Source organism: Scyliorhinus canicula, chromosome 3, assembly GCF_902713615.1.
Source record: "Scyliorhinus canicula chromosome 3, sScyCan1.1, whole genome shotgun sequence".
Classification (NCBI taxonomy): Eukaryota; Metazoa; Chordata; class Chondrichthyes; order Carcharhiniformes; family Scyliorhinidae; genus Scyliorhinus; species Scyliorhinus canicula.
In genome coordinates, this window is record NC_052148.1 from 42755466 (window position 1) to 42781381 (window position 25916).

The 25916-nt window shown below is 41.9% G+C and overlaps 1 protein-coding gene and 1 long non-coding RNA gene across 13 annotated transcripts in view; one reads left to right on the top strand and one right to left on the bottom strand.

Moving 5' to 3' along the window:
- Positions 1-25916, top strand: part of nsd2 (nuclear receptor binding SET domain protein 2) — a 122082-nt gene that overhangs the window by 89000 nt on the left and 7166 nt on the right. For 5 of the 6 annotated variants that reach the window (XM_038793363.1, XM_038793361.1, XM_038793365.1 and 2 more), the window contains exons 16-22: positions 3982-4187; positions 7715-7827; positions 11919-12188; positions 13295-13411; positions 16931-17072; positions 18768-18874; positions 23126-23327. In XM_038793363.1, the coding sequence (XP_038649291.1) occupies positions 3982-4187; positions 7715-7827; positions 11919-12188; positions 13295-13411; positions 16931-17072; positions 18768-18874; positions 23126-23327 (1157 nt within the window). Of the gene's footprint in view, positions 1-3981; positions 4188-7714; positions 7828-11918; positions 12193-13294; positions 13412-16930; positions 17073-18767; positions 18875-23125; positions 23328-25916 lie in introns of those variants that run through there. The other variant, XR_005460198.1, reaches the window with a different exon arrangement.
- Positions 1-25916, bottom strand: part of LOC119963935 — a 75317-nt gene that overhangs the window by 19169 nt on the left and 30232 nt on the right. For 6 of the 7 annotated variants that reach the window (XR_005460205.1, XR_005460201.1, XR_005460200.1 and 3 more), the window contains 2 exons: positions 12955-13174; positions 12761-12835 (listed from right to left, as the gene is read on the bottom strand). This is a non-coding gene — a long non-coding RNA (uncharacterized LOC119963935). Of the gene's footprint in view, positions 1-12224; positions 12280-12760; positions 12836-12954; positions 13175-25916 lie in introns of all 7 variants that reach the window. The other variant, XR_005460203.1, reaches the window with a different exon arrangement.

Consider the following 25916-nt stretch of genomic DNA (forward strand, 5'->3'; position numbering starts at 1 on the left):
TGTTCTAGCAAAAAGGATTAATTGGTGGTCTCAATGACTTTAAACAACAAGTGGGGGGGGGGGGGGGGGGGGAATGGGAAGTGTTACACTCCAGGAAGTATAATGGTTAATGGGAAGCAAAATATCATGTTAGCACATGGAAGGTGGGTTCACCTACATTGAAAGTTATGAAAAAAGATAAAGGGAAGACTAACTCAGGAGATGTTATTAATGGAGGTGTTATGATTCAAAAAGGTATTAAAACTAGCATAAAGGCACTTTACCGGAGTGCTCGTAGTATTTGAAACAAGATAAATGAGTTGACGGCACAAATCATCTCAAATAAGTATGATTTAGTGGCCAATACAGAGACATGGTTGCAGGATGGTGATGACTGGGAGTTAAATACCAGGGATATCAGACTATTCGGAAGTACAGGTAGTAAGGCAAGGGAGGTGGTGTAGCACTGATATTTAAAGATGGCATCAGGACGGTAGTGAGAGATGATATAGGTTATATAGCGAAAAAGGTTGAATCCATTTGGTGGAAATTAGAAAAAGTAAGGAGAAAAGATCGCTGATAGGCGTAGTCCATAGGCCACCAAATAATAACATCACGGTGGGATGGGCAATAAACAAAGGAATAACTGATGCATGTAAAAATGGTACGGCAATTATCATGGGGGTTGGCGGGGGGGGGGGTTGATCTACATGTCGATTGGTCAAACCAGGTTGGTCAGGGCAGCCTTGAGGAGGTGTTCACAGAATGTATCCGCGATAGTTTCCTCGAACCGGATGTAATGGAACCTACGAGGAAGCAAGCTATCCTTGATCTGTGCAATGAGACAGGAATAATTAATAATCTCCTAGTTAGGGGCTCTCTCGGAAGGAGCGCTCATAGTATTTTTGAATTTAAAATACAGATGGAGCGTGAGATGGTAAAATCCAACATCAGTGTCTTGTGCTTAAACAAAGGAGACTATAATGGGATGAGGGAGGAGTTGGCTAGGGTAGATTGGGAGCCAAGACTTTGCAGTGGGACAATTGAGGAACAGTGGAGAACCTTTGAAGAGATTTTTCACAGTGCTCAGAAAAAGTACATACCAGTGAAAAGGAAGGACTGTAGGAAAAAGGATAATCAACCATGGGTATCTAATCCAGGGGCTGGTTTAGCACACTGGGCTAAATCGCTGGCTTTGAAAGCAGACCAAGGAAGGCCAGTAACACGGTTCAATTCCCGTACCAGCCTCCCTGAACAGGCGCCGGAATGTGGCGATTAGGGGCTTTTCACAGTAACTTCATTGAAGCCTACTCGTGACAATAAGCGATTTTCATTTCAAAAGAGGGTATCAAATTCAAAGAAAAGGTATACAAAGTGGCAAAGATTAATGGGAAACTAGAGGATTGATGTACCTTTAAAGATCAACAGAGAACCACCAAAAAAGCTATAAAGAAAGGTACGATAGATTGAGAGTAAACTAGCTCAGGATATAAAAACCGATGCAACAGTTTCTACAAATATATAAACGAAAGAGAGTAGCTATGGTAAACATTGGTGTTTTAGATGATGAGAAGGGGGATTTAATGATGGGAAATTATTAAATTGCTTTGAACAGATATTTTGTGCCCGTCTTCACAGTGGACAACACAAATAACATGCCAATAATTGTTGGCAAGGAGGCTGTGGCAGATGAGGACCTAGAAACTATCATTATCACTAAGGCAATAATGTTGGGCAAGCTAATGGGCTAAGACAAGTCTCCTGGCCCTGATGGAATGCATCCCAGGGTACTAAAAGCGAGGTGGCGGGGGAAATAGCAACTGCGTTCGTGGTAATTTACCAAAATTCGCTGGACTGTGGGGTGGTTCCAGCAGATTGGAAAACAGCAAATGTGATGCCACTGTTTAAAAAAGGAGGTAGACAAAAGGCGGGTACCTATAGGCCGTTTAGCTTAACATCTGTAGTGTGGAAAATGCTTGAGTCTGTCGTAAAGGAAGAAATAGTGAGACATCTGGATAGAAATCGCCCCATTGGGCAGACGCAGCATGGGTTCATGAAAGGCAGGTCATGTTTGACTAATTTAGTTGAATTCTTTGAGGACATTACAAGTGCAGTGAACAACGGGGAACTGGTGGATAAGGTGTAGCTGGATTTCCAGAAGGCATTCGACAAGGTGCCACACAAAAGGCTGTTGCATAAGATAAAGGCACATGGCGTTTACGGGTAATGTATTAGCAAGGATAAAGGATTGGTTAACTGACAGAAAGCAAAGAGTGGGGATAAATGGGTGTTTTTCTGGTAAGAGATCAGTGGCTAGTGGTGTGCCTCGGGGATCAGTGTTGGGTCCGCAATCGTTCATAATTGACATGATCTGGAGTTGGGGACCAAGTGTAATGTGTCATTTGCAGGTGACACTAAGATGAGTGGTAGAGCCAAGTGTGAGAGGACACCGTCTGCAGAGAGATAGAGATAGTTTAAGTGTGGACCAGGATCTGGCAGACGGAGTTCAATGTTGATAAATTTGAGGTAGGAATAACAGCAAAATGGACTATTATTTAAATGGTAAAAAATTACAGCATGCTGCTGTGCAGAGAGACTGGAGTGTCCTTTGGCATGAATCGCAAAAAGTTGGTTTGCAGGTGCAGCAAGTAATTAAGAAGGCAAATGGAATTTTGCCCTTCGTTGTCAGAGGGATGGAGTTTAAAGGCAGGAAGGTTATGTTGCAGCTGTATGGGGTGCTGGTGAGGCGACACCTGGAGTACCGTGTATAGTTTTGGTTGTCTTACTTAAGAAAGGATGTACTGGCACTGGAGGGTGTGCAGATGAGATTCACAAGGTTGATTCCGGAGTTGAGAGGATTGGCTTATGAGGAGGGACTATACTCATTGGAATGACCTTCTGGAAACACATTTTAAAAATTATGAAGGGAGTAGATAGGATAGAAATAGAGAGGGTGTTTCCACTGGGGGAGTGATACTAGAACTAGGGGCATAGCTTCATAAATACGGGCAAGCAGATTTAGGACTGCGTTGAGGAACTTCATCACTCAAAGGGTTGTGAATCTGTGGAATTCCCTGCTCAGTGAAGCAGTTGAGGCTACCCCGTTGAATGTTTTTCAGGCAAAGGTAGATCGATTTTTGAACAGTGAAGGAATAAAAGGTTATGGTGAGCGTGCAGGTAAGTGGAACTGAGTCCACAAGAAGATCAGCCATGATCTTATTGAATGGCGGAGCAGGCTCGAGGGACCAAATGGACTCCTCGTGCTCCTAGTTATGTCATTATTTAGCATTGTTTCCTTTTATAAATGTCATGGATTGTTTTCTTTCTCCCCCCCCCCCCCCCCCCCCAAAAATCTTGTGTCCTTTCGTAATCCTCCCATTTCTCAAGAAAAGTATGTTGTCTATCCCAGTCTGTTTTTTATCCCAATCAAGAGCAAAATGATTCACCTGAAATATTAACTGTTTGTCTCTACAGATGCTGCCTGAACTTGTTGAGTATTTCTAATAGTTTCTGTTTTATATATTTAATTGATGATCCTGACCCAGCTGAAACCTCTCCTATTTTAATGTATGTCCCAATCCCAGTTAATTTTATGGTTCTGTGTTTCTATACGTTTAGTTTAGTGTTTAGTTTAGTTTGGTTTGTCTTCCCATATTTTTGTTTCTTTTATGACATGTGGCCCTGCTACTCTCTTTCTTGCCCCATTCTACCTCTGGAGTATTTACATACCTGAAGCTTATATTTTTTCTCCACTTTAGTAGTTTAACTCCAGCCCCCCACACCATTGTCTCCCAGTTCTCTTAAGGCTTAAGCCACCTTTAATTTTGCCGGTGGTTGTTTTTTTTTAGGAGAATTGAATAAGAATTGAATAAGATGTTTATAATGAAGTTTGGGAGCCACTGCTTTATTACTTTATTATTTTGACTAGACTGAAGTTATTTGTTGCAGTCATCTGGTTTTGCTTTTGTTCTGATTTATCGTAAATCTGCTATCCAAACACAGGTGGTGGCCGGCAGAGATATGTCACCCAAGAAACGTTCCAACAAATATTCAAAATATGAAGCACGAAATTGGCGAGTTTCCAGTTCACTTCTTTGGATCAAACGACTACTTTTGGACCCATCAGGCACGCGTATTTCCTTATATGGAAGGCGATAAGGGAAGCAAAGACAACAAAATCAAAAGCCTCAGCAAAGCCTTTAGAAAAGGTACTGTGAGAAAAGTGAAATGGATTAGTTAATTGAGACACAGAAGGAGACTATTCAGGCCAATGAGTGTGTTGACTTCCTTGATGACTCCAGTCGTTCTCGTTCCTCATTCTATCCCTATAACCCTGCAAGTTTATTTCCCTCCAGTGCCTGTCTAATCTCCTTTTCATGACTACTCACTGCATAAAACAGCTGTTGCTCACTTCCACCCCTCTGGGCAGCACGGTAGCACAAGTGGATAGCACTGTGGCTTCACAGCTCCAGGGTCCCAGGTTCGATTCCCTGCTGGGTCACTGTGCGGAGTCTGCACGTTTTTCCCGTGTCTGCGTGGGTTTCCTCTGGGTGCTATGGTTTCCTCCCACAGTCCAAAGATGTGCAGGTTAGGTGGATTGGCCATGATAAATTGCCCTTGGTACCCAAACAAAAGGTTAGATGGGGTTATGGGGATGGGGGTGAGGGCTTAAATGGGTCAGTGCATACTCGATGGGCCTCCGTCTGCACTGTATGTTCTATGTACTACTTGCTTTCAAAATTAGCCTTAAATTTCTGTCCCCGTAGTCCTTGTATTATTACTTATTGGAAGAGCATCCATTTGTCTGTTTTACCTAAAGCTTTTATCATCTTGTACATCACATTGTAATTTCCTCTCAATTTCCCTTTTCTCCTGGGCGAACAACCACAGCTACCCCAAGCTAACATCGTAGCTAAGATCCCTTGTTGCTTGAACCGTTCTGTTAAATCTCCTCTGCATCCTCTCAAGGGTCCATCCTGAAGTGTTGTGGCCCCTCTGTCGCTCCAGCACTAAACATGTTTAGGACTGTGCTGTTAGTTACTGGTACCTAATACCTATCGCTATTTGTTTCCGAATGTATCAAGTCATACTACTTGGATATTAAATTCCATCTACCAGGGCAGCACGGTGGCCTAGTGGTTAGCACAACCGCCTCACAGCGCTGAGGTCCCAGGTTCGATCCCGGCTCTGGGTCACTGTCCGTGTGGAGTTTGCACATTCTCCCCGTGTCTGTGTGGGTTTCGCCCCCACAACCCAAAAATGTGCAGAGTAGGTGGATTGGCCACGCTAAATTGCCCCTTAATTGGAAAAAATAATTGGGTAATCTAAATTTATAAAAAAAAAAAAAAAAAAAAAATTCCATCTACCATGTATTTGTCTACCCATTCTGCACATTTGATTGGCTATATCCTTGCTGTCTGCCACAGCTCCAGGTTGGTATCAAACTAGTTGCTCTATCCAATAAACATATTATTTATAAATATATCAAATGATACTGACATCTTCTTGGGAATGTCAAAAGCAGTTAAATTTGTAAAAAAGTGCTGTCTAAAGTCATTTAACATCGGTGATCACTGGGCAGCATGGTGATGCAGTGGTTAGCACTGCTGCCTCATGGCACCGAGGTCCCAGTTTCGATCCTGACTCTGGGTCACTGTCCGTCTGGAGCTTGCACATTCTCCCCGTGTTTGCGTGGGTTTCGCCCCCACAACCCAAAGATATGCAGGGTAGGTGGATTGGCCACACTAAATTGTCCATTAATTAGAAAAAATGAATTGGGTACTCTAAATTTAAAATAAAACATCGGTGATAGCTTAGGTATTTTATTTAGTTTGAATTTTGTGATCATTTAACACATAAAAATATAAAGAAGGATGGCTTCTTCCTGTTTGATTTCCCTACTTGACAATTTGCTGATATCTCTTGTGGATTCTCCACAAGTGCTGTTTCCCAATTGGGAGGGGAATTTGAGATTAATGCTATAGCAGGCTCTTTATGGGAGCTGGTTAAAGTGACAGTGATTTAAGAGCAGATCGCCTGTTTGCCATCTGGTTTGCAAATAGTAATTACTTATGACATCAGTAAGGGAAATAATTTTTTATCGGTCTACTTTTTTCACAGTCTCAAAGCTAATTTTAATCTACACACTAGGGAACTTGCAAGGATATATCAATAGGTGATAAGATTTTGGTACATTTGTTTATTGTAAATATTGCATTTGTCTGAAATGCAGTTAATATTTGCATCCATAACATGCATTGAAAATATTCTGGATACAAGATGATCTTGGGACTGAAATTTTAAAATTAATTGGCTCCATTTCTGTAACATTTTTTAAACTTGTTTAGCGTCTTTAATTTTTTCTGTCAAGTCTTTCATCTTTTTGTTTGTCTTTCATTTTTTTCTGTCTTGCTCACTATCTGACACTACCTTCCGACCAGTCTCCCTTCCCTCTGTCTTAAACTCTCCTCTTTGCCTCTCCATCTCTACGGAGTCTTGGGGTTCCAACTCTTTCATAACCATCAACCTTATTTATGGACTCTGCTTGGACCCAACCCAGATTCCTTTCTAGTATCGACGTAATGCTCTAAAGTCGCTTCAAAATACCTGTTGTGTGACAGGTCTTTAGATATATCTGATGCACGGGGCTATCTCTGGGGCCCCTCCAACTTGGTAAGAATACTTTAACTTAAAAGGAAAGACCACCGACTATTACAAACCAGTCTTCCTTTCATTCAACAGATAACCTGGGTGACTTAAGTTAGTGAATCTTAACCTGAAGAATGTGCCAAAATATGATTGTTGTTCAGGCTGGGACTGGCTTGGTGCTGTGATCATCATCTAAACGTATCGAGCTTTTATTTACTGAAATGAAATAATTATTTCTATCCAATCTGCAAAGGCTTTTTAAAAAAAATGTTCTTTTCTCACAGGGGCTTAGAACCTTGCACAATGTCCAAGAGACTGGGATAAAAACTTAATGCTTGAAGCACTCAGCAGGTCAGGTGGCATCTGTAGGGTTAATGTAGAGTGTATGATGTTGTAACTTCTTATACCAATGAAACTCCAACTTCTTCCAAAGTCTTTGTGTAACATAACAGCAAACCATTCTTTTTAATTCTAATTCACTATGAGTCTGTTTGACCACCAGTACTCGCTGCTCTCGAATACATCTGGCTTAATTAAAATCTATCATGAAAACCATGTCAGAATTTTTATATGCAGCAAACACAGCAGTAGAAGTGCACTGGGTTTGAAGAGTCAAACCAACAGCAGCAGACTGCTGTAACAGTTGGTAATTAGTTTGGGGTAAGGCAGTTAGAAAATAGGCAGAGTACTAGCACTTCGCACATTGCTCATTTTAAATTAAACTCTCATCGTGAGCCCAGGAACCTTTCCACATTGAAAGAATGACATTGTTTTTCACACAACCCAGGGCTTCAATATGCGAAGGCCTTAATCTTATGATATGGATCAATTATAATATTCAGTGGTGAAGTAAATTTATATTGCTGTTTGTCGTGTACAGATTTTTATTTGTAAGTTATATAATTTTATTTGGATTCAGCTTTTCAATAGATTTTCTCTCTTGTTTTACTGCATCGGCTAAACTAAAAGACTAGCTTGGCAGATAGGCAAAGGTGTGTGAAAAGGTTGTATCTTGTAACTACAATGAAGTTACTACTGTTTCTTTACAATCCTAAAAAAAATAAATCCACTCTGGTTATCATTTCAGCTTTGGAAGAGGCAGCAGAACGTTTTCAGGATCTTAAAGCTCAGCGGGAGTCCAGAGAAGCTCAGGAAAATGAGCGTAACGGTAGAAAACCTCCACCATATAAACACATAAGGGTAAGTGTGAAGTAGAACCCTGTTCATTTTTCCTTTCTTCTCTGGCCTGAATACTTGAGATCTGTGTGAATATGTAGATGATTGTGTGGTAAGTTTTGAAAGCCAACAGTATGCATGGGGTAATTGTGAGGACTACATATTTGGAATGAACAAAAGAGGAAAGTTTGAAGAAGTACCGATCATAATGATTTAATGTAAAGACCAGAACATTTTTAAACTTGGTGACCATAAGATTGGTTGGACTTTGGGGCTATTGGCAGGTGAGGGGGCAATGGGCATCTCCTGTCTCATTCACACAATCTTCAATCAGATTGTGTGAGTAGTGCTGAATGAAAATGCTTCCTCAGCCTTTGGTTCAGTATTAGAAGAACAGGGCAATCTTAAACTGTAGAGTTAAGGAACTGTTGATGGGAATGTGGGCAGGATTTGTTGGGCATACCAAGAATCATTGAATAGTTTTAAGCAATGGAAGAGACCTGGAAACTCTATTTGACGTTTGAGGAATTCATGAAAGCAGGGATGTCCACAAATATGATTATTGGGTAGTAATGTGGAGATTGTGGTGAAGTGACAATGCCACTGAACTAGTAATCTGGAGGCCCGGGCTTATGATCTGGGGTCGTGGATTTGTATGCCACCACGGCAGCTGGTGAAATTTTACTTCGGTTTATAAAATCTGGAGTATAACGTTGGTCTCCGTAATGCGACCATGCGACTATGGTGAGATTGTCCAAAAACCTTATCTGGTTCACTGATTCCCTCGAGAAGGAAATCTGCTGTCCTTATCAGGACTCCAGATCCACAGCAATGTGGTTGACTCTTAACTACCCGCCGAAATGGCCTAACAAGCCACTCGGTTCAAAGGACATTAGGCATGGGCAACAAATACTGGCATTGCAAGTATTACCTGCATCCAATGAACAATGAGCAAAAATTGCACACTCTACTACACACTTGCTGCAAGCCCAGCCACAGTTGACTTGCTCAACAGAAATAAAAAATTGAACCTAAAACCTTTTCACACACCTTTGCCTATCTGCCAAGCTAGTCTTTTAGTTTGGCCGATGCAGTAAAACAAAAGAGAAAATCTATTGAAAAGCTGAATCCAAATAAAATTATGTTTGTTTTTGTGATGATCTATTGGGGCTATGTGACGTGATCATTTTAAGGATACCTGTACTTTTTTTAAAATTCATTTACGGAATGTGTGCGTTGCTGGTTAGGCCAGCATTGATTGCCCATCCCTTTTTTAAAAATAAATTTAGAGTACCCAATTCATTTTTTCCAATTGAGGGGTAATTTAACGTGGCCAATCCACCTACCCTGCACATCTTTGGTGCGAGACGCACGCAGTCACGGGGAGAATGTGCAAACTCCACATGGACAGTGACCCAAAGTCGGGATCGAACCTGGGACCTCGGCACCATGAGGCAGCTGTGTTAACCACTGTGCCACCGTGCTGCCCTGATTGCCCATCCCTAGTTGCCCTTCAGAAGTTGGTGATGATTTGCCCCCTTGAACCGCTGCTGCCCTTGGTGTGCGTACACCCAGTATGTTGTTAAGGAGGAAGTTCTAGAATTTTGCCCCAACGACAGTGAAGGAACGGCGATATATTTCCAAGTCGAGGTAGTGGGGTTCCCAGGTACCTGCTGCTCTTCTCCTTCTAGATGGTAGTGGTTGTGGGTTTGGAAGGCGCTGCCTCAGGATCCTTGGTGAGTTACTGCAGTGCATCTTGTAAATGGTATACATGGCTGCCACTGTTCGTTGGTGATGGAGGGTTTGAATGTTTGTAGGAGGAGCGACAAGCGGGCTGCTTTGTCCTGGATGGTGTCAAGCTTCTTGAGTGTTGTTGGAGCTGCACTCAGGCAAGTGGAGAGAGTTCCATCACACTCCTGACTTGTGCCTTGTGGTGGACAGGCTTTGGGGGGGTCAGTAGTTCCTAACCGTTGACCTGTCCTGGTGGCCACAGTATTAATATGGCTAGTCCAGTTCAGTTTCTGATCAATGGTAACCCCATAGAATGTTGATTGTGGGTTATTCAGCAATGATAATGCCATTGAATGTCAAGGAGCGATGGTTAGATCATCTCTTGTAGGAGATGGTCATTGCCTGGCACTTGCGTGACGCAAATGTAACTTGCCACTTGTCAGCCCAAGTCTTAATTTTGTTCAGATCTTGCTGCATTTGGACATGGATGTGTGAGGAGTCACGAATGGTGTTGAACATTGTGCAATTATCAGTCAATTATTCTGACCTTATGATAGAAGGTCATTGATGAAGCAGCTGAAGATGGTTGGGACTGGGATACTACCTTGAGTTACTGACAAACAATTGCTCTGAAAACTGCTTTTCCTTTCTCTAGCATAGAAGTTGACACTGGCTGAATGATTCTCAATTCTTTACAATAGAATGCCTATAGTGCAGAAGGACGCCTTTCAGCCCATCGAGTCAGCACCAACCTTTTGAAAGAGCACCCCACCTAACCACATCTTTGGCCACCAGGGGGCAATTATTTAGCACAGTCAATCCACCTAACCTGCCCATCTTTGAACTGTGGGAGGAAACTAAAGCACCTGGAGGAAACCCAACCAGACATGGGAGAATGTGCAAACTCCACATGCCAGTCACCCAAGGCCAGAATTGAACCTGGGTCCCTGGTGCTGTGATGCAACAGTGCTAACCACTGCTGCCCACTTTTCTATTTGGAGAAGGAAGGCTTTTTGGCCCATTGAGTCTGTACCCCAACCCAGGCCCAATCCTCTGTCCTATCCCAGCAACCGCACCCAACCCTTTGGCACCAAGTGGCAATTAAGTCTGGCCAATCCTTGGACTGTGGGAAGAAACCGTAGCACCCAGAGGAAACCTTTGCAGGCATGGGGAGGATGTGCAAACTCTACGCAGTCACCCAAGGCTGGGATTGAACCCGGGTCCCTGGCATTGAGGCAGCATTGCTAACCACTGTGCCACCATGCTGCCCTTAGGAGCTAATCATAGATCATAGAATTTACAGTGCAGAAGGAGGCCATTCGGCCCATCGAGTCTCAACCGGCTCTTGGAAAGAGCACCCTACCCAAGGTCAACACCTCCACCCTATCCCCATAACCCAGTAACCCCACCCAACACTATGGGCAATTTTGGACACTAAGGGCAATTTATCATGGCCAATCCATTTAACCTGCACATCTTTGGACTGTGGGAGGAAACCGGAGCACCCGGAGGAAACCCACGCACACACGGGGAGGATGTGCAGACTCCGCACAGACAGTGACCCAAGCCGGAATCGAACCTGGGACCCTGGAGCTGTGAAGCCATTGTGCTATCCACAATGCTACCGTGCTGCCCTTCATTCCTCCTTGTTGTTTTAATCAGCATATGAATTCCCATTTATGTTCCATCAAAGCATCAGGAAATGTTGAATGTCCTACTTGATGGGAACCATTTCAATTTATGACCTTTTTAGTGCCTTAATGCTGGTCCATCTTGCAGTGCTCCATTTACAGCTCCATAGGCCTATGTTAAATGTGAAATGCATCTTCGATTTAGTATTTTCCTGCTAAATATCAGAATAGGTTGCTAGATTTGTGAGTAATTGTTTTTTTTTCAAGTGGGTTGCAGCATACAAAACATTAGTAGACATGAACCATCATTTACTTGTCCTGTTACTTAAATAGTTCTTATCCAAATAATTGTCTTCATCCACACGATCCCACCTCTGTTTAAAAAAATATGGTTACACGTTTTATCAGACAAAGCACCCTCTTTATATATAAAGTATTGCACAATTTTTGTTACTGCACAAGCGATAAAAGCGGTAAGAAGGCTGGTTTAGCACACTGGGCTAAATCGCTGGCTTTTAAAGCAGACCAAGGCAGGCCAGCAGCACAGTTCAATTCCCGTACCAGCCTCCCCGAACAGGCGCTGGAATGTGACGACTAGGGGCTTTTCACAGTAACTTCATTGAAGCCTACTCATGACAATAAGCGATTTTCATTTCATTTTCATAAAAATTAAGTTTCAGATACATTAAGCATTGATTTCATCACTATTCATTTCACACTGGAGTTTTTGAAAATATATGTTTTTTTAAATAGGTCAACAAACCTCACGGCAAAGCACAGATTTATACAGCTGATATATCTGAAATCTCGAGGTGCAACTGTAAACCTACAGATGATCATCCTTGTGGCCTGGATTCGGAGTGCCTGAACAGGATGTTAATGTACGAATGTCATCCAGCTGTCTGCCCAGCTGGTGTACGGTGTCAAAACCAGTGTTTTAGCAAACGACAGTACCCTGAATCGCAGGTGGTCAAGACTGCTGGAAAGGGCTGGGGCCTCATTTCAAAGACCGACATAAAAAAAGTAAGTTGTTGCACATATACTTGATTCCACGCCTACCTGGCAATTAATTGAAGGACACTGTGGTTGAATCGTGTACATGTTGATCAAGAATCTGAAAATGATGTTTAATTCATGAGAAAATGTCTATTAGTCTGTGGCTGATGCCAGTTTGGAACATCAAGGACAGAATATATTTATACTTGCACAAGAATCCTTCCAGCAGAACAAAAGATCCATTATTTTTTAAATTGTTTGCGTGTGGCAAATATGGAAATACTTGTGATAAGTGTGCAGGAATGCATGGAAGGGATTAAAGATGAGACATTAAAGAGGAGTCAAAAATTGAACAGCCTTGAATTTAACAAAAAGGAAGCTTTTGTTCATGTTTCTAAAAGTTTAACTGCTTCAGAAAGCTTACAACACCAGGCTAAAGTCCAACATGTTTGTTTCAAACACTAGCTTTTGGAGCACTGCTCCTTCCTCAGGTGAAATCACCTTTTCACCTGAAGAAGGAGCAGTGCTCCGAAAGCTAGTGTTTGAAACAAACATGTTGGACTTTAACCTGGTGTTGTAAGACTTCTTACTGTGCTCACCCCAGTCCAACGCCGGCATCTCCACATCAGAAAGCTTGATATTCAGCAGTGCTTCCTTGCTTCTGAAGAAGGCTACTACAAGGTAAAACAAGAGGATTTCAGGATTTGGTGCTGAAATTATGGAGTTGAGGAATGCTTAATTGGCTCCTCTGAAGCCTTAAATTATCAATTTCACAAAATTGATGAATACTCACCTGTATGTGAATACATTAAACTGTAGTCTCTGCTGTAGTAGTCCTCGTGGAACATTCTGTGATCATTAATTTTCACTGGAATAGCCCAAATTGAATGGAGCGATATTAATGGCAAACAGATTTGAAAACGTTCGGAATGGTACAGTGGTGTTGTCAACGTACTGCAAGAGGCAGCAGTTACACAGCAGATTCACTTATGTTGAGATTCCTGTTTCTTCTCCTTGGGGAAAAGAGCAGAAATATAATTTGTTTTAAATCTACCAATCTTGGTGGTGTTGGGGTGGTGTAGAAGTTTGAATTAGAGCCTCCTTGTTCTAATTCTTTGTTTTGTATCATGCAGGGAGCATTTGTAAATGAGTACGTGGGAGAGGTGATCGATGAAGATGAGTGCCGAGCAAGAATCCGATTTGCCCAGGAACACAACATTGCCAACTTCTACATGCTCACAATTGATAAGGTAAAATTAAATCTTGCAAAATTTCATACTCTGAATTCCTCTGCTCATTTTGAAGGGCAATAGACAAGATGATTTGGGAATTTTTCACTAAAATATAGTGTATTTAATAAATCTTTATTTGTTATACAGGAGGGTCCCACTTTATTTAGTTTCATTTAAAGTTGCACTTTTCAAGAACACATCTACTAAGTTAATCAAACCAGCTTATCCCATTATAACAATGTAAAAGCTGTAGAGTTCTGTAGGACCTTTCTCGTAAAACAATCAGATGTTCTTCCTCTTCCCTGTAAGTTGAAATACTTTGTTCAATTTCACTATTTGTAAATCATTTTAAAATAAATTTTAAAATATTAAAGAAATATGCCAATTTTTTTCTATTTACCACTGCTCCACCCTGCTTCTGCTCGCCAACCCTGGCTTACCACCAGCTCACTGTTTCCATCTCCCGAATCCTCACTACGAGCAAGCGCTTGGCAATGGACAATGAGAGGGGGGTGTTGAGCAGATTTGGGTTGCAGTGAGCAGGAGGATTGGGGAGGAGGAGAAGCTGCTCCGAAATGGTGCCAACCTGGCCTAAGCTCGTGAAAGAACATTAAAACAAAACTCCCAGAGCTAAATGCAAATGCCTGCCCCATTAACTATGCGCTTAAAACAGAGCAACTAGACAATTTGTTGTGTTTAAATATTTGTGATTTCTTGTCACTTTAAGCATTTAATAGTAAGCAGGTGTTTGTGTGCACACCACACTTGGATTTGTCTAGGGCAATTCGTTCACGAGCATGCTGCCAGGTATTATGCGGGGGCACAGCCTTAGAATAAAAGGGAGTCACTTTAGAACAGAGATGAGGAGAAATTTCTTCAGCCAGAGAGTGGTAGGTCTGTGGAATTCATTGCCACAGAGGGCGGTGGAGGCCGGGACATTGAGTGTCTTTAAGACAGAAATTGATAAATTCTTGATTTCTCGAGGAATTAAGGGCTATGGGGAGAGAGCGGGTAAATGGAGTTGAAATCAACCATGATTGAATGGTGGAGTGGACTCGATGGGCCGAGTGGCCTTACTTCCACTCCTATGTCTTATGGTCTTATGGTCTATTGACTTCAGTAATGGTTGTTTTGTGAAGTGAGGTCCATTAAGGTAGTGTCGCATTCAAGTCAGTGTCGCATTCAAGTCATTGCTATGGTTTGGAATGCAACATTTAATTCCATAATTTACTGTAGCTGCTTTTAGTTTTTCTTAAATCTATTTTCTGTTCAAGTTTTTGAAAATGGAAACTAAATTGCACCTATTTATGGAAAGACTCCAGACTCCTACATCTCTCTTTGTATTTCCCCAACGTTAATTGATTTCTTTTTTAAAGGCAGGCAGTTTTCTGCATATGTCTGCTGTATATTGTGCATTATTTATGGGGACAATGTTTGGTCTCCTATCTTATCTATTATGCTTCTATCTGAGAGTTTGCGTGTGTGCATTAAGCTGTCCTTTCGGCAATAATACAACTAATTTAGGCTATTTGTATTAGAGGAGGAGATGGCATAGTGGTATTGCTGCTGGACGAGTAACCCAGAGACCCAGGATAATGATCTGGCCTACATGTGACTCCAGACCCACAGACTCTTAACTGCCCTCTCAAGGGCTATTAAGGATGGGCAGTAAATGCTGACCGAGCCAGCGACGCCAACATCCCATGAACAAATTTTTTAAAGTTATCACTAAATTAGTTTTTTTTTCTAGAATTATGAAGAGCAAACAACACCCTCTACAGGTCCATTATGTAAACCTAGATGACAGGCAGATTAAAAGTGTGAAATTGGGTTCGTTCTTGCTTTGACCGTTTTTAAGAACAAAAGAATTTGTGCTTTTAGATCATGTCCAATTGGTGATTTTTATACTCTCCCGTTTCACCATTTAAAATAAAGTATATGATTGTCATCAGATGTGTTAGTAACATAACTTTTCATGCATCGCCGAACGTGTGTGTGTATTGTTTAAGTGGACAAGAGAAAAGAGTCTGATTAATGGATAAAACAAAGATGTGGAAAAATGCAAATAAAGAAATTATCAATTTCAATGGGGCTGTCACTAGGATTTTAGTAAAATCTACTGCTCAGATGATTGTTACGTATTATAGTTCAGATGTTTACCTGAATTACAGTTGAATAAAGTGTACTGGTAAGTGAAGAATTGAAGCACGTTTATAGAGCTGTGTGTGGAGGCTTTTCCTTCCTATATTTCATTTTGTGGAAGTGGATTTTCTTTTTACTGGTAGTTAATACAAGGTGATCAATTGAAAGTAAATAAAAACTTGTGCCTTTCATGGCCCTCTGGATATCCCATAGTGCTTTATTTGATTAAATATATTTCAGATGTGGTCACTGGTGTGATGGCCTACTTCTCCTCCTACTTCATATGTAATGGCTCACAGTAATAAAAGTAGAGCTAGGCCATACAGAACTCAGGAAGCGCATACACACAGGTTATTGGATATGTGAGAGTCTCAACCCAAAAAACCGTGACTGCTTGATCAGTTAAAAATTTTCAATACTGAGATCATACTTTTATTAGGTAAATGGTATCAAGAGGTGTGGGTCAAAAGTTATAGAGTTGATGTGCTGAACTGTGTTCTCTTTTGATCCTTGGTCAAGGAGATTGACAATCTTGGAATAAATTTTAGATTTCTGTCCAGGTTAAAACATTGTTCATGTAGAATGATTTAGATAAAAGCAAATTGCTGCAGATGTTGGAATCTGAAACAAAAACAGAAGATACTGGACAATCTCTGCAGGTCTGACAGCGTCTGGAGAGAGAAGGAAGCTGTAACGTTTCAAGTCTGGATGACTTTGTCAAAGCTTTGGGCTTTGACGAAGAGTCATCCAGACTCAAAACGTTCGCTCCCTTCTCTCTCCACAATGCTGTCAGACCTGCTGAGATTGTGCAATATTTTCTGTAGAGTGATTTTGACACTGCCATAACTGATGAGAGGAATATTTGGTTGGATAATTGCACTGCTTTGGAAACATTTCTACATATGTTTGTACCAAATTAATATATTTGGGTTGGCCTGGATCCCAGCCTGCTCATACTATTGGATGTTTTTGTATTGTGCACAATGGGTAGCACAGTGGTTAGTACTGCTGTCTCGCAGCATCAGGGGCCCCGATTCAATTCTGACGTGGGGTGACTGACTGACTAAGTATACGTTCCGCATACGTTCCTCCTACAGTCCAGATGATGTGCAGGTTAGGTGGGGTTATGGGGATAGGGCGGGGAGTGGGCCTACGTAGGGTGCTCGTTTGGATGGTCAGTGCAGTCTCCGGTCAAATGGCTTTCTTCTGCACTGTCGGAATTCTATGGATTCATGCAGCTTGTAACTCAAATGTTAAATTAATATTGTTAAGAACAAACCATTGCACGCTTTATTTTGTCGCTGGTCCTTGTCACAAACCAACTTGTTCACAAATATATTTATAGATGTTTTCAGATCCTGACAGCTATTTATGAATGTAACTTATTTATTTCAGGATCGAATAATTGATGCTGGGCCAAAAGGGAATTACTGTCGCTTTATGAACCACAGTTGCCAACCCAATTGCGAAACGCAGAAATGGACAGTGAATGGAGACACCAGAGTTGGGTTGTTTTCTCTCTCTGACATCCCAGCAGGTAAGGGGGAAGTGAAGAATTTGTCAAATTAATATTAACCTTTCTAACTCTGGGGCTCGAAGGAAACACCTGTACTGCACAGAGACAGGCCATTTGGCTCGAAGTGGCCATTTTAGTGTTGATGTTCCACATTAGTTTCCTTTCTCCTTGGTGTTTACCTCACTTGCTCTTGAATGATTTTCTGCTATTTGCCGCAACTGCTCCTTGTGGTCGGTAGTGAGTTCCACATTCTTTACCGCTCTTTAGACAAGTAAATTGACTATGGGATTTAGATCATAGAATCATTATAGTACAGAAGGAGACCATTCAGCCTATCTAGTTTGCACCAACCCTCCGGAAGAGCACTCCACCGAGGCCCACCCCTTCACTTATCTCCGTAACCTTGTAACCTAACCTACACGTCTTTGGACACTTGAGGGGCAATTTAGCATGGCCAATCCACCTGACCTGCATATCTTTGGATTGTGGGAGGACCCAGAGGAAACCCCCACAGACATGTGGAGAACCACACAGACGGTCACCCAAGGCCAGAATCAAGCCCAGGCCCCTGCCTCTGTGAGGCAGCAGAGTTTAAACCCTGTGATTCTTTAGCTACTGTCTTACATTTATGGCCCCTAGGTTGGGTGTCTCCCACAAGTGAAAGCATCATCTCTCCCTTTACGTTAGAAAATCCCATCATAGTTTTAAGAACCTCAATTAGGTTAACCATTCAATTTCTTTTAAGAGGAAAAGAACCTCCGACTTTTCAGCCTTCTTTGAGTATAATCTCTCATCTCTGGAATCATTTTGAGAAATCTTTTGCACCTCCTCTAATGCCTCCATATCCTTTCCATAATATGGAGATCAGAACTGTTCCGTGTTCAATACATGTTTAACATCGCTTCTCTCTTATCCTTCAATCCCACTAGAAATGAACCTCAGTGCTTTGTTTGCCTTTTCTATTATTTTATTAATCTGCCTCACTTACTTTCGGTGATTTGTGCATCTGTAGCACTAGATCCCTTTGCTTCTCTATCTCATCTGGTCTCTTGTTCTTAGCAGTGTGGGCTTCCTTCATTCTTTCTATCAAAATGTGCGACATCACATATTTAAATATTTTCCAGGTGCCCATGTATGGGTGGACAGCAGTTGGAGAAATTGTAGACCGATAACCTTAACCAAATCCGTTATCTCCTCTGCTGTGTGGCTTGGGCTAGTTTGCATATATTTACAGTGCAGAAGGAGGCTATTCGGCCCATTGAGTCTGCACCGGCCCTTGGGAAAGAGCACCCTGCTTAAACCCACGCCTCCACCCTATCCCCATAACCCAGTAACCCTAACTAATCTTTTGGACACTAAGGGGCAATTTAGCATGGCCAATCCACCTAACCCGCACATCTTTAGACTGTGGGAGGAAACCGGGGCACTGGGAGGAAACCCACGCAGACACGGGAAGAAAGTGCAAGCTCCACACACTGAGTGAAGATATCATATCTGTTACGATGATGGCAATAGGACAGACCATCAGACAAGTGGGTTTTACTGCAATGTGCAGAAATTTGAGTCTGTTCAGTTATTAATGTCTTACAACTTCCTTTGAAAGAAATCTAGTAAGTAGTGAAGGAAATCCTTTCAATTATTTTCATTGTTGGCAGTACAATGTTTCTAACTGTTGAGAAGCAGAGGCATTTGTATAATGATTATTTTTACCCATAGGAACTGAGCTCACCTTTAATTATAATCTGGACTGTCTTGGCAATGAGAAGACTATCTGCCGGTGTGGTGCGCCAAATTGCAGCGGATTCCTCGGGGTCAGACCCAAGGTATGATTAAGAATTGCATCCAGGAATAAAGCATATGTAATCAAGAAGGGAGGTATTATTTTTGAGTACTGATTGTGCTTTAAAGCTTGTATAAACCCACAAGCACCAATTGAAATAGCCTGCTTAAAACAAAATTGCTGAGCATTTTACCAGTTGAATTTATTTCATAATATGTGATTTATCAAAGTGTGTTGCTTCATGGTCTGCCAAAGCTTTCGGAGTTACAGAATGTTTTGGGATTTAGAAGAGTTTCAGGGCAGCAAGGTGGCACAGTGGTTAGCATTACTGCCTCATGGCGCCGAGGTCCCAGGTTTGATCCCGGCTCTGGGTCACTGTCCGTCTGGAGTTTGCACATTCGCCCCGTGTTTGCGTGGGTTTCACCCCCATACCCCAAAGATGTGCAGGGTAGGTGGATTGGCCACGATAAATTGCCCGTTAATTGGTAAAAATGAATTGGGTACTCTAAATTTATTTTTAAAAATAAGAGTTTCAATGCACTTTGCCAATGCAGCATTAGGTTTAGGATTTGCATCCACCATGTATTCTCCCTATTCCACTTTCCTGACTTGTGTGTCTGTACCCCAAGATCCCTTTGCTCTTCTGCATCATCTGGAATCTTTCTGAGGCAACACGTGCTTCCTTATTCTTCCAACCAAAACTCCACACCTGTCAAATTGAAATATTTTCTTGGTTTTATTTTGGGGAATGGATTAGATTATCATAGAATTTACAGTGCAGAAGGAGGCCATTCGGCCCGTTGAGTCTGCACTGGCTCTTGGAAAGAGCACCCTACCGAAGGTCAACACCTCCACCCTATCCCCATAACCCAGTAACCCCACCCAACACGAAGGGCAATTTTGGACACTAAGGGCAAGTTATCATGGCCAATCCACCTAACCTGCACATCTTGGACTGTGGGAGGAAACCGGAGCACACGGAGGAAACCCACGCACACACGGGGAGGATGTGCAGACTCCGCACAGACAGTGACCCAAGCCGGAACCGAACCTGGGACCCTGGAGCTGTGAAGCAATTGTGCTATCCACAATGCTATTGTGCTATTAGTTGGATGAACAGCAGCGGAAAGCTATTCCCACAGGAAGGGAACATCACGTTGAACCCACTTTTGCATTAAAGGGAGTTTGGGGGGCAGCAGATTCGTGAAGAGTTGAATATTTTTTTATCAGAGGCTGTTTAGCACGGGGCTAAATCACTGGCTTTGAAAGCAGACCAAGGCAGGCTAGCAGCACAGTTCAATTCCCGTAACAGCCTCCTCGAACAGGCGTCGGAATGTGGCGACTAGGGGCTCTTCACGGTAACTTCATTTGAAGCCTACTTGTGACAATAAGCGATTTTCATTTCATTTCAGCATGGTGGTGTAGTGGCTAGCACTGCTGCGTCATGGCGCTAAGGACCAAGGTTCGATCCCAGCCCCGGGTCACTGTCTGTGTGCAGTTTACACTTCTCCCCGTGTTTGCATGGGTCTCACCCCAACAACCCAAAGAGATGTGCAGTGAAGGTTAATTGGCTACGCTAAATTCCCCCTTAATTGGAGGGGGTTGTGGGGGGAAAGAATTGGGTTCTCTTAAAAAAAAAAAAAAATTTTAATGGAGTTAAAGTAGGGAATTAATTTTTTATCATTCATTTGATGTAGGCATCACTGGCTAGGCCAGCATTTATTGTCCATCCTGAATTGCCCTTGAGAAGGTAATAGTGAGCTACTTTCTTGAACTGCTCAGTCCGTGTGGTACACCCACAGTGCTGTAAGGGAGTGAGTTCCAGGATTTTGACCCAGTGACAGTGAAGGAACGGTGATATAGTTCCAAGTCAGGATGAATAGCTTGAAAGGGACCTTCCAGGTGGTGATGTTCCCATGTGTCTGTTGCCCTTGTCCTTGTAGATGGTAGAGGTCATGGGTTTGAAAAGTACTATTTTAAGTGTATGGTGAGTTCTTGCAGTGCATCTTGTAGATGGCGCAGACTGCCACTGTGTGTCGATGGTGAAGGCAGTGAATGTTTGTAGATGGGGCCTCTCAAATGGGCTGCTTTCTCTTGGATGGTGAAAAGCTCCTTGGGCGTTGTTAGAGTTGCACTCATCCAGGCAAATGAAGATTCCAACACACTCTTGACATGTGCCTTGCAGATGGTGGACATGCTTTGCGTAGTCAGGAGGCGAGTTACTTTCTGCAGGATTCCAGCCTCTGACCTCTTGTAGCCACAGTATTTTTATGGCTAGTCCAATTCAGTTTCTAGTCAACAGCAACCCCTATGTTAATAGAGGGGGATTCAGTGATAGTAATGTCACTCAATGTCATGGGGAGATGTTGAACTCTTTTGTTGGAGATAGTCATTGCCTGGCACTTTAGGGGAGGTGGTGGCATAGTGGTATTTCACTGGACTAGTAACCAGAAACCCAGGGTAATGAACTGGGGACCTGGGTTTGTTTCCACCACTGCGGATGTTGAAATTTGAATTCAATAAAAATCTTGAATTAAAAGTCTGATGACCATGAAATCATTGTCGATTGTCATTTTAAAAAAAAAATCTGGTTCACCTAATGTCCTTTTAGGGAAGTAAATCGGCCATCTTACGTGGTCTGACATGCATGTGACTCCAGACCCACAGCAATGTAGTTGTCTCTTAACTGGCGCCTCAAGGGCAATTGGGGATGGACAATAAATGCCGGCCCAGTCAGCGATGCCCATGCCCCATGAACAAATAATTTTTTTAAACTCGTGGTGCGAATATTACTTGATACTCCTCAGCCCAGGCCTGGATATTGTCCAGGTCTTGCTGCATTTGGGCATTGGCTGCTTCAGTATCTGAGGAGTTGTCAATGGTGCTGAATATTGTGAATTATCAGCAAACTTCCCCACTTCTGACCTTATGATGGGGGGGAAGGTTATTAATGAAGCAGCTGATGATGGTTGGGCCCTAGGACACTGCTCTGAGGAACTCCTAGACTGAGATGATTGACCTCCGGCAACCATCTTTCATTGTGCCAGATATGACTCCAAATAGTGGAGCATTTCCCCCCCACCTGAATTCCTTTGCCGCCAGTTTTGTTTGGGCTCCTTGATGCCGCACTCAGTCAAATGCTGCCTTGATATCAAGGGCAGTCACTATCACCTCACCTCCAGAATTCTGTTCTTCAACAGAGAGAAATCTAATCGGTACAGAAATGGTTAAAAACTGTTTCTATGTTGGTAGTAAAAGGTGTTTATTTGCTTAATTCGGTTGTTCATTATGAGGATATAAAAAAAATACTAGCTTCTAATAGTTAGTGCAAGATGGATTTGGGGAATTTTCTCTCTGGTACTGATAATGGTGTTTTTAGTTTGACTTTGAAGATTATCACATTGCGATTTTAAGTAAATCATGGAAATATAACTATGTGAAAGTGATAAGATAATGAAAATACTTAATTTTCATTGCCTTATTCACACTTCTCTTCATTTAGTGTCCACTAATATTTCTCAGGCCTTAGTCTGGAATGTTTTGTACAATATTACATTTCTCACATTCAAAGGAACATTCATGGCTTCACAATGTTGCTTGTGAAACTGCCCAGTTGTATGCTGCAATCTGAATATTGCATATATTTCCGCTCCTTTTTTTAATATCTGCAAGTACGATTCATTGGCAGTTCTTGAAGGAGATCTAGTTGCACTCACCAATGTAGAACCATTTGAGGAACCTAATATGTTAAATTTTATTTGGAAATTTCTAAATTCCAGTGTTTAGGGAAAGAGCTGAGAACATGGGTCTTCCGCATCCTAAAAGATTTGGCTCCCATTTGTGCCTATAAACAAATAGTTAGAAAGGCCACAAATGTTGTCACCTGTTCTTGTAAATTTTAGGTAAATTTATTGAATCAAGAACTCGTTGAAATGTATTGTAATGGGGTAGAGGTGAGAGGAGAAGTTACGGGATCCAGGTTTTCCTGCGAAGTAAGAGAACTGCCCAGAAAGTGGACAATAAAAACAAGGCTACATCAGTCCCTGTTACCTCTGAACTTGTATTGTTTTTCTCTGCATAAGTAATTATTGTTGTAGCATGACTATTGGGAGAAGTGCACTCTTGATGACTAGTAAGTGACAAATTTACTAATGGACAAAACCATCACTCAACCAGTCCTAAAAGCCATTATGGTGTTGTGCTTAGTGCTTTGCTATTGGTGTTTTCTTGCTGTAATTTTATTTTAGAAAGTAATATGCCAAACCTAATCTAAACATTATTTTTAATTTTGCAGAATGCAAGCAATGGTTCAGACGACAGAGGAAAAAGGGGAAAAAAGAAAATGCGAAAGCGCAAGTCAAAGGGTGAAGGAAAAAAAGAGCATGAAGATGAATGCTTCCGCTGCAGAGATGGCGGAGAACTTGTACTTTGTGACAGAAAAATTTGCTCAAAGTCATATCACCTATCCTGCCTCAGTCTTACAAAACCTCCATTTGGTAACAAACTCTTAAGAATCTCACTGTTTTGAAGACACTATTTTTCTGTGCAATATTTTTTCTCTTCATAAAATTACTCAGTTTGAGATGAGTTTTTTTCTTACTTTGAGAGATGAAGTAGTGAGTTCCCAAAAAATTAGATGAAGAATCCAAACTTTAGTATTCATTCACAAGGACAGTTTTTATTGCCCATTCCTCATTGCCCTTCAGAAAGTTCTTGATCCCATCCCTATAGACCGTGTGGTAAATGCATACCCACAGTGGTGTTGGTGGGGGAGAAATTCCATAATTTTGACCCAGCAACAATTAAGGTCAACAATATATTTGCAAGTTACGATGGAAAGTGACTTCAAATGGTGTTGTTCCCATGCATCTGCTGCCCTTGTTCTACTAGGTGATAGGTTTCAGGTGTGCAAGGTACTGTCTCAGAAGCCGCAACAAATTGCTGTCGTGCATCTTGGAGATGGCACACGTTGCAGCTATGGTGTTTGTTGAATGGGAGTTGATGTTTAAGGTCATGGATGAACACCTGTCAAGCAGACAGCTTAGTCTTGGAACGGTGTCAAGCTTCATGAATAATATTTGAGCGCCATCTGTCTGGCATGTGGAGAGTATTCCACCACACTTCTGCTTTGTATGTGATGGAAAAATTTTGGGATGTCAAAATGTGAATCATTTACTATAGAAAGCCCGGCCTCTGACCTGCTCTTGTAATCGGAGTATTTATGTGGCTGGTCCAGTTAGATTTCTGTGCAGTGATAACTCCCATCATGCTGATGGTGGTGGATTCAATGATTGTAAAGCGATTGAATGTTATGGAGGTGGTTAGATTTTTTTTTGTTGGAGATGGTCATTGCCTGGCACCTGTGTGTTTGCAAATATAATTTGCTAATTATCAGTCCAAGCCTAAATATTGCCACGTTCTTGCTACATGCAGGCACACTGTTTTGATGTCTTGAGTAATTGTGAATGGGACTGAATACTGTGCAATCCTAGTTCTGAACTCTAGATGGAGTGAAAGTCATTGAAACAGCTGGAGGTGGTTTAGTCTCGAACCCTGAGGAGCACCTGTAGCGATGTTCTGGGGCTGAGATAATCCTCCAACAATGACTAGCATCTTCTTTTGTGCTAGGTATGACCCTAACCAGTGGAGGGTTTCCTGACTCCCAATTATTTCAGTTTTTCTGACTCCTTGAGGGCACATTTGTTCAAACTTGATGCCAAGGGAAGTTGTATTCATATCTCATCTCTGTACAGGAGGAGTTTGGCTAGTGCCATGGCGAGCCTTTGAACACAAGGCTTCAACACCACAGGCAGGGTAGAGCCCACAGCTATTGTTATTTATAATGTCCTCAACTGATTTTTGATATCACATAGAGTGTATCGCACTCGCTGAAAACTGGCCTCTGTATGGTGTGTCCTCCTCTCCCTCCAGAGAAGGCCAAGATGCATCGTCCACTTGGTACTTCTGGCTGAGGATGGTTACAAAATCATCATCCTTGTCATTTGCTCTCCTGGGCTCTACCAACATTGAAGATTGATCTTCCTCCTCTTATTATTTTACTTAGCAAATACAAATCCCTGAAGCCAGCAATCAACTCTTCATTTGCCGAGTTTAAGGTGATTAGCCCACCATCTAGTCTTTAGAGAGAACATTTCTTGGTACATGCAGCATTGTTTATGTCCCACCATAAGTGCATAAATGGTTTGTACTAAGACCCTGCGATGGAGGTTGCCTGCACTGGGGCCTTGGCCTGTCCTGAATCTGTTTAGCAAGACCACATTCACTGTGGCAGGTCAAAGCCTGCCATTCAACAGCCGATTGGGTTTGTCACAAGGAACCTGTTGGTGACTTCCCATGTTTACCTGACATGGTTTGTTGACAGTGGAATATACTGAGATGGAGCTCTTAAACAGCTGGCTGGAAGCAGGTGTTGGAAGTACTAGGAATAATTCCTTCACTTAACAACATTTGTGAAAGGATGAGGAACAAAAGAATTTTGATGAAGCTGAATAATCGTCTACTTTTGGGTTGCTACATCACTAGTTAATGCAACACTACAGACCAGTCAACGGAGAGCAACATACCCTTTGTTTTAAGAACTTCAATAACATGCTCACTACCTCAAATTGCTTCCGTTTTTGGATCATTGTTTAATCCAGTCCCCACCACTTCACAATCCATTCTTATCATGAGCCGTTTAAAGTTTTAAAGGAAAATCTCAGCAACTACAAGGTTACTCCGAATAAGGTTGAGTTCATTGCACAATATTTTTTTCAATTGTCTTGTGTTGCTACTTTTTTTTCTCAGTTACTGAGGTAGAATAAATTAGTCTTGATGTGCTGTCAGTATAAACTATTGTCATTCATGAGTTCAGATGATAAGTAGGGATGAGAAAGAACACTCACCCAGAATAGCCTTGAGAGCACTACAAACTCTCACTACACTCTTACCCCCAGTCCTGATTTCGGCATCAGTTGGTTCCGAAATCTTAACTACCAAAAGTTGTAACTTACCCTGTCAGTTCTTTGTCTCACTCTTTTGCTCTTTCTTATAGATCTTAAATGATTTCCTGGATTCTCATCTTC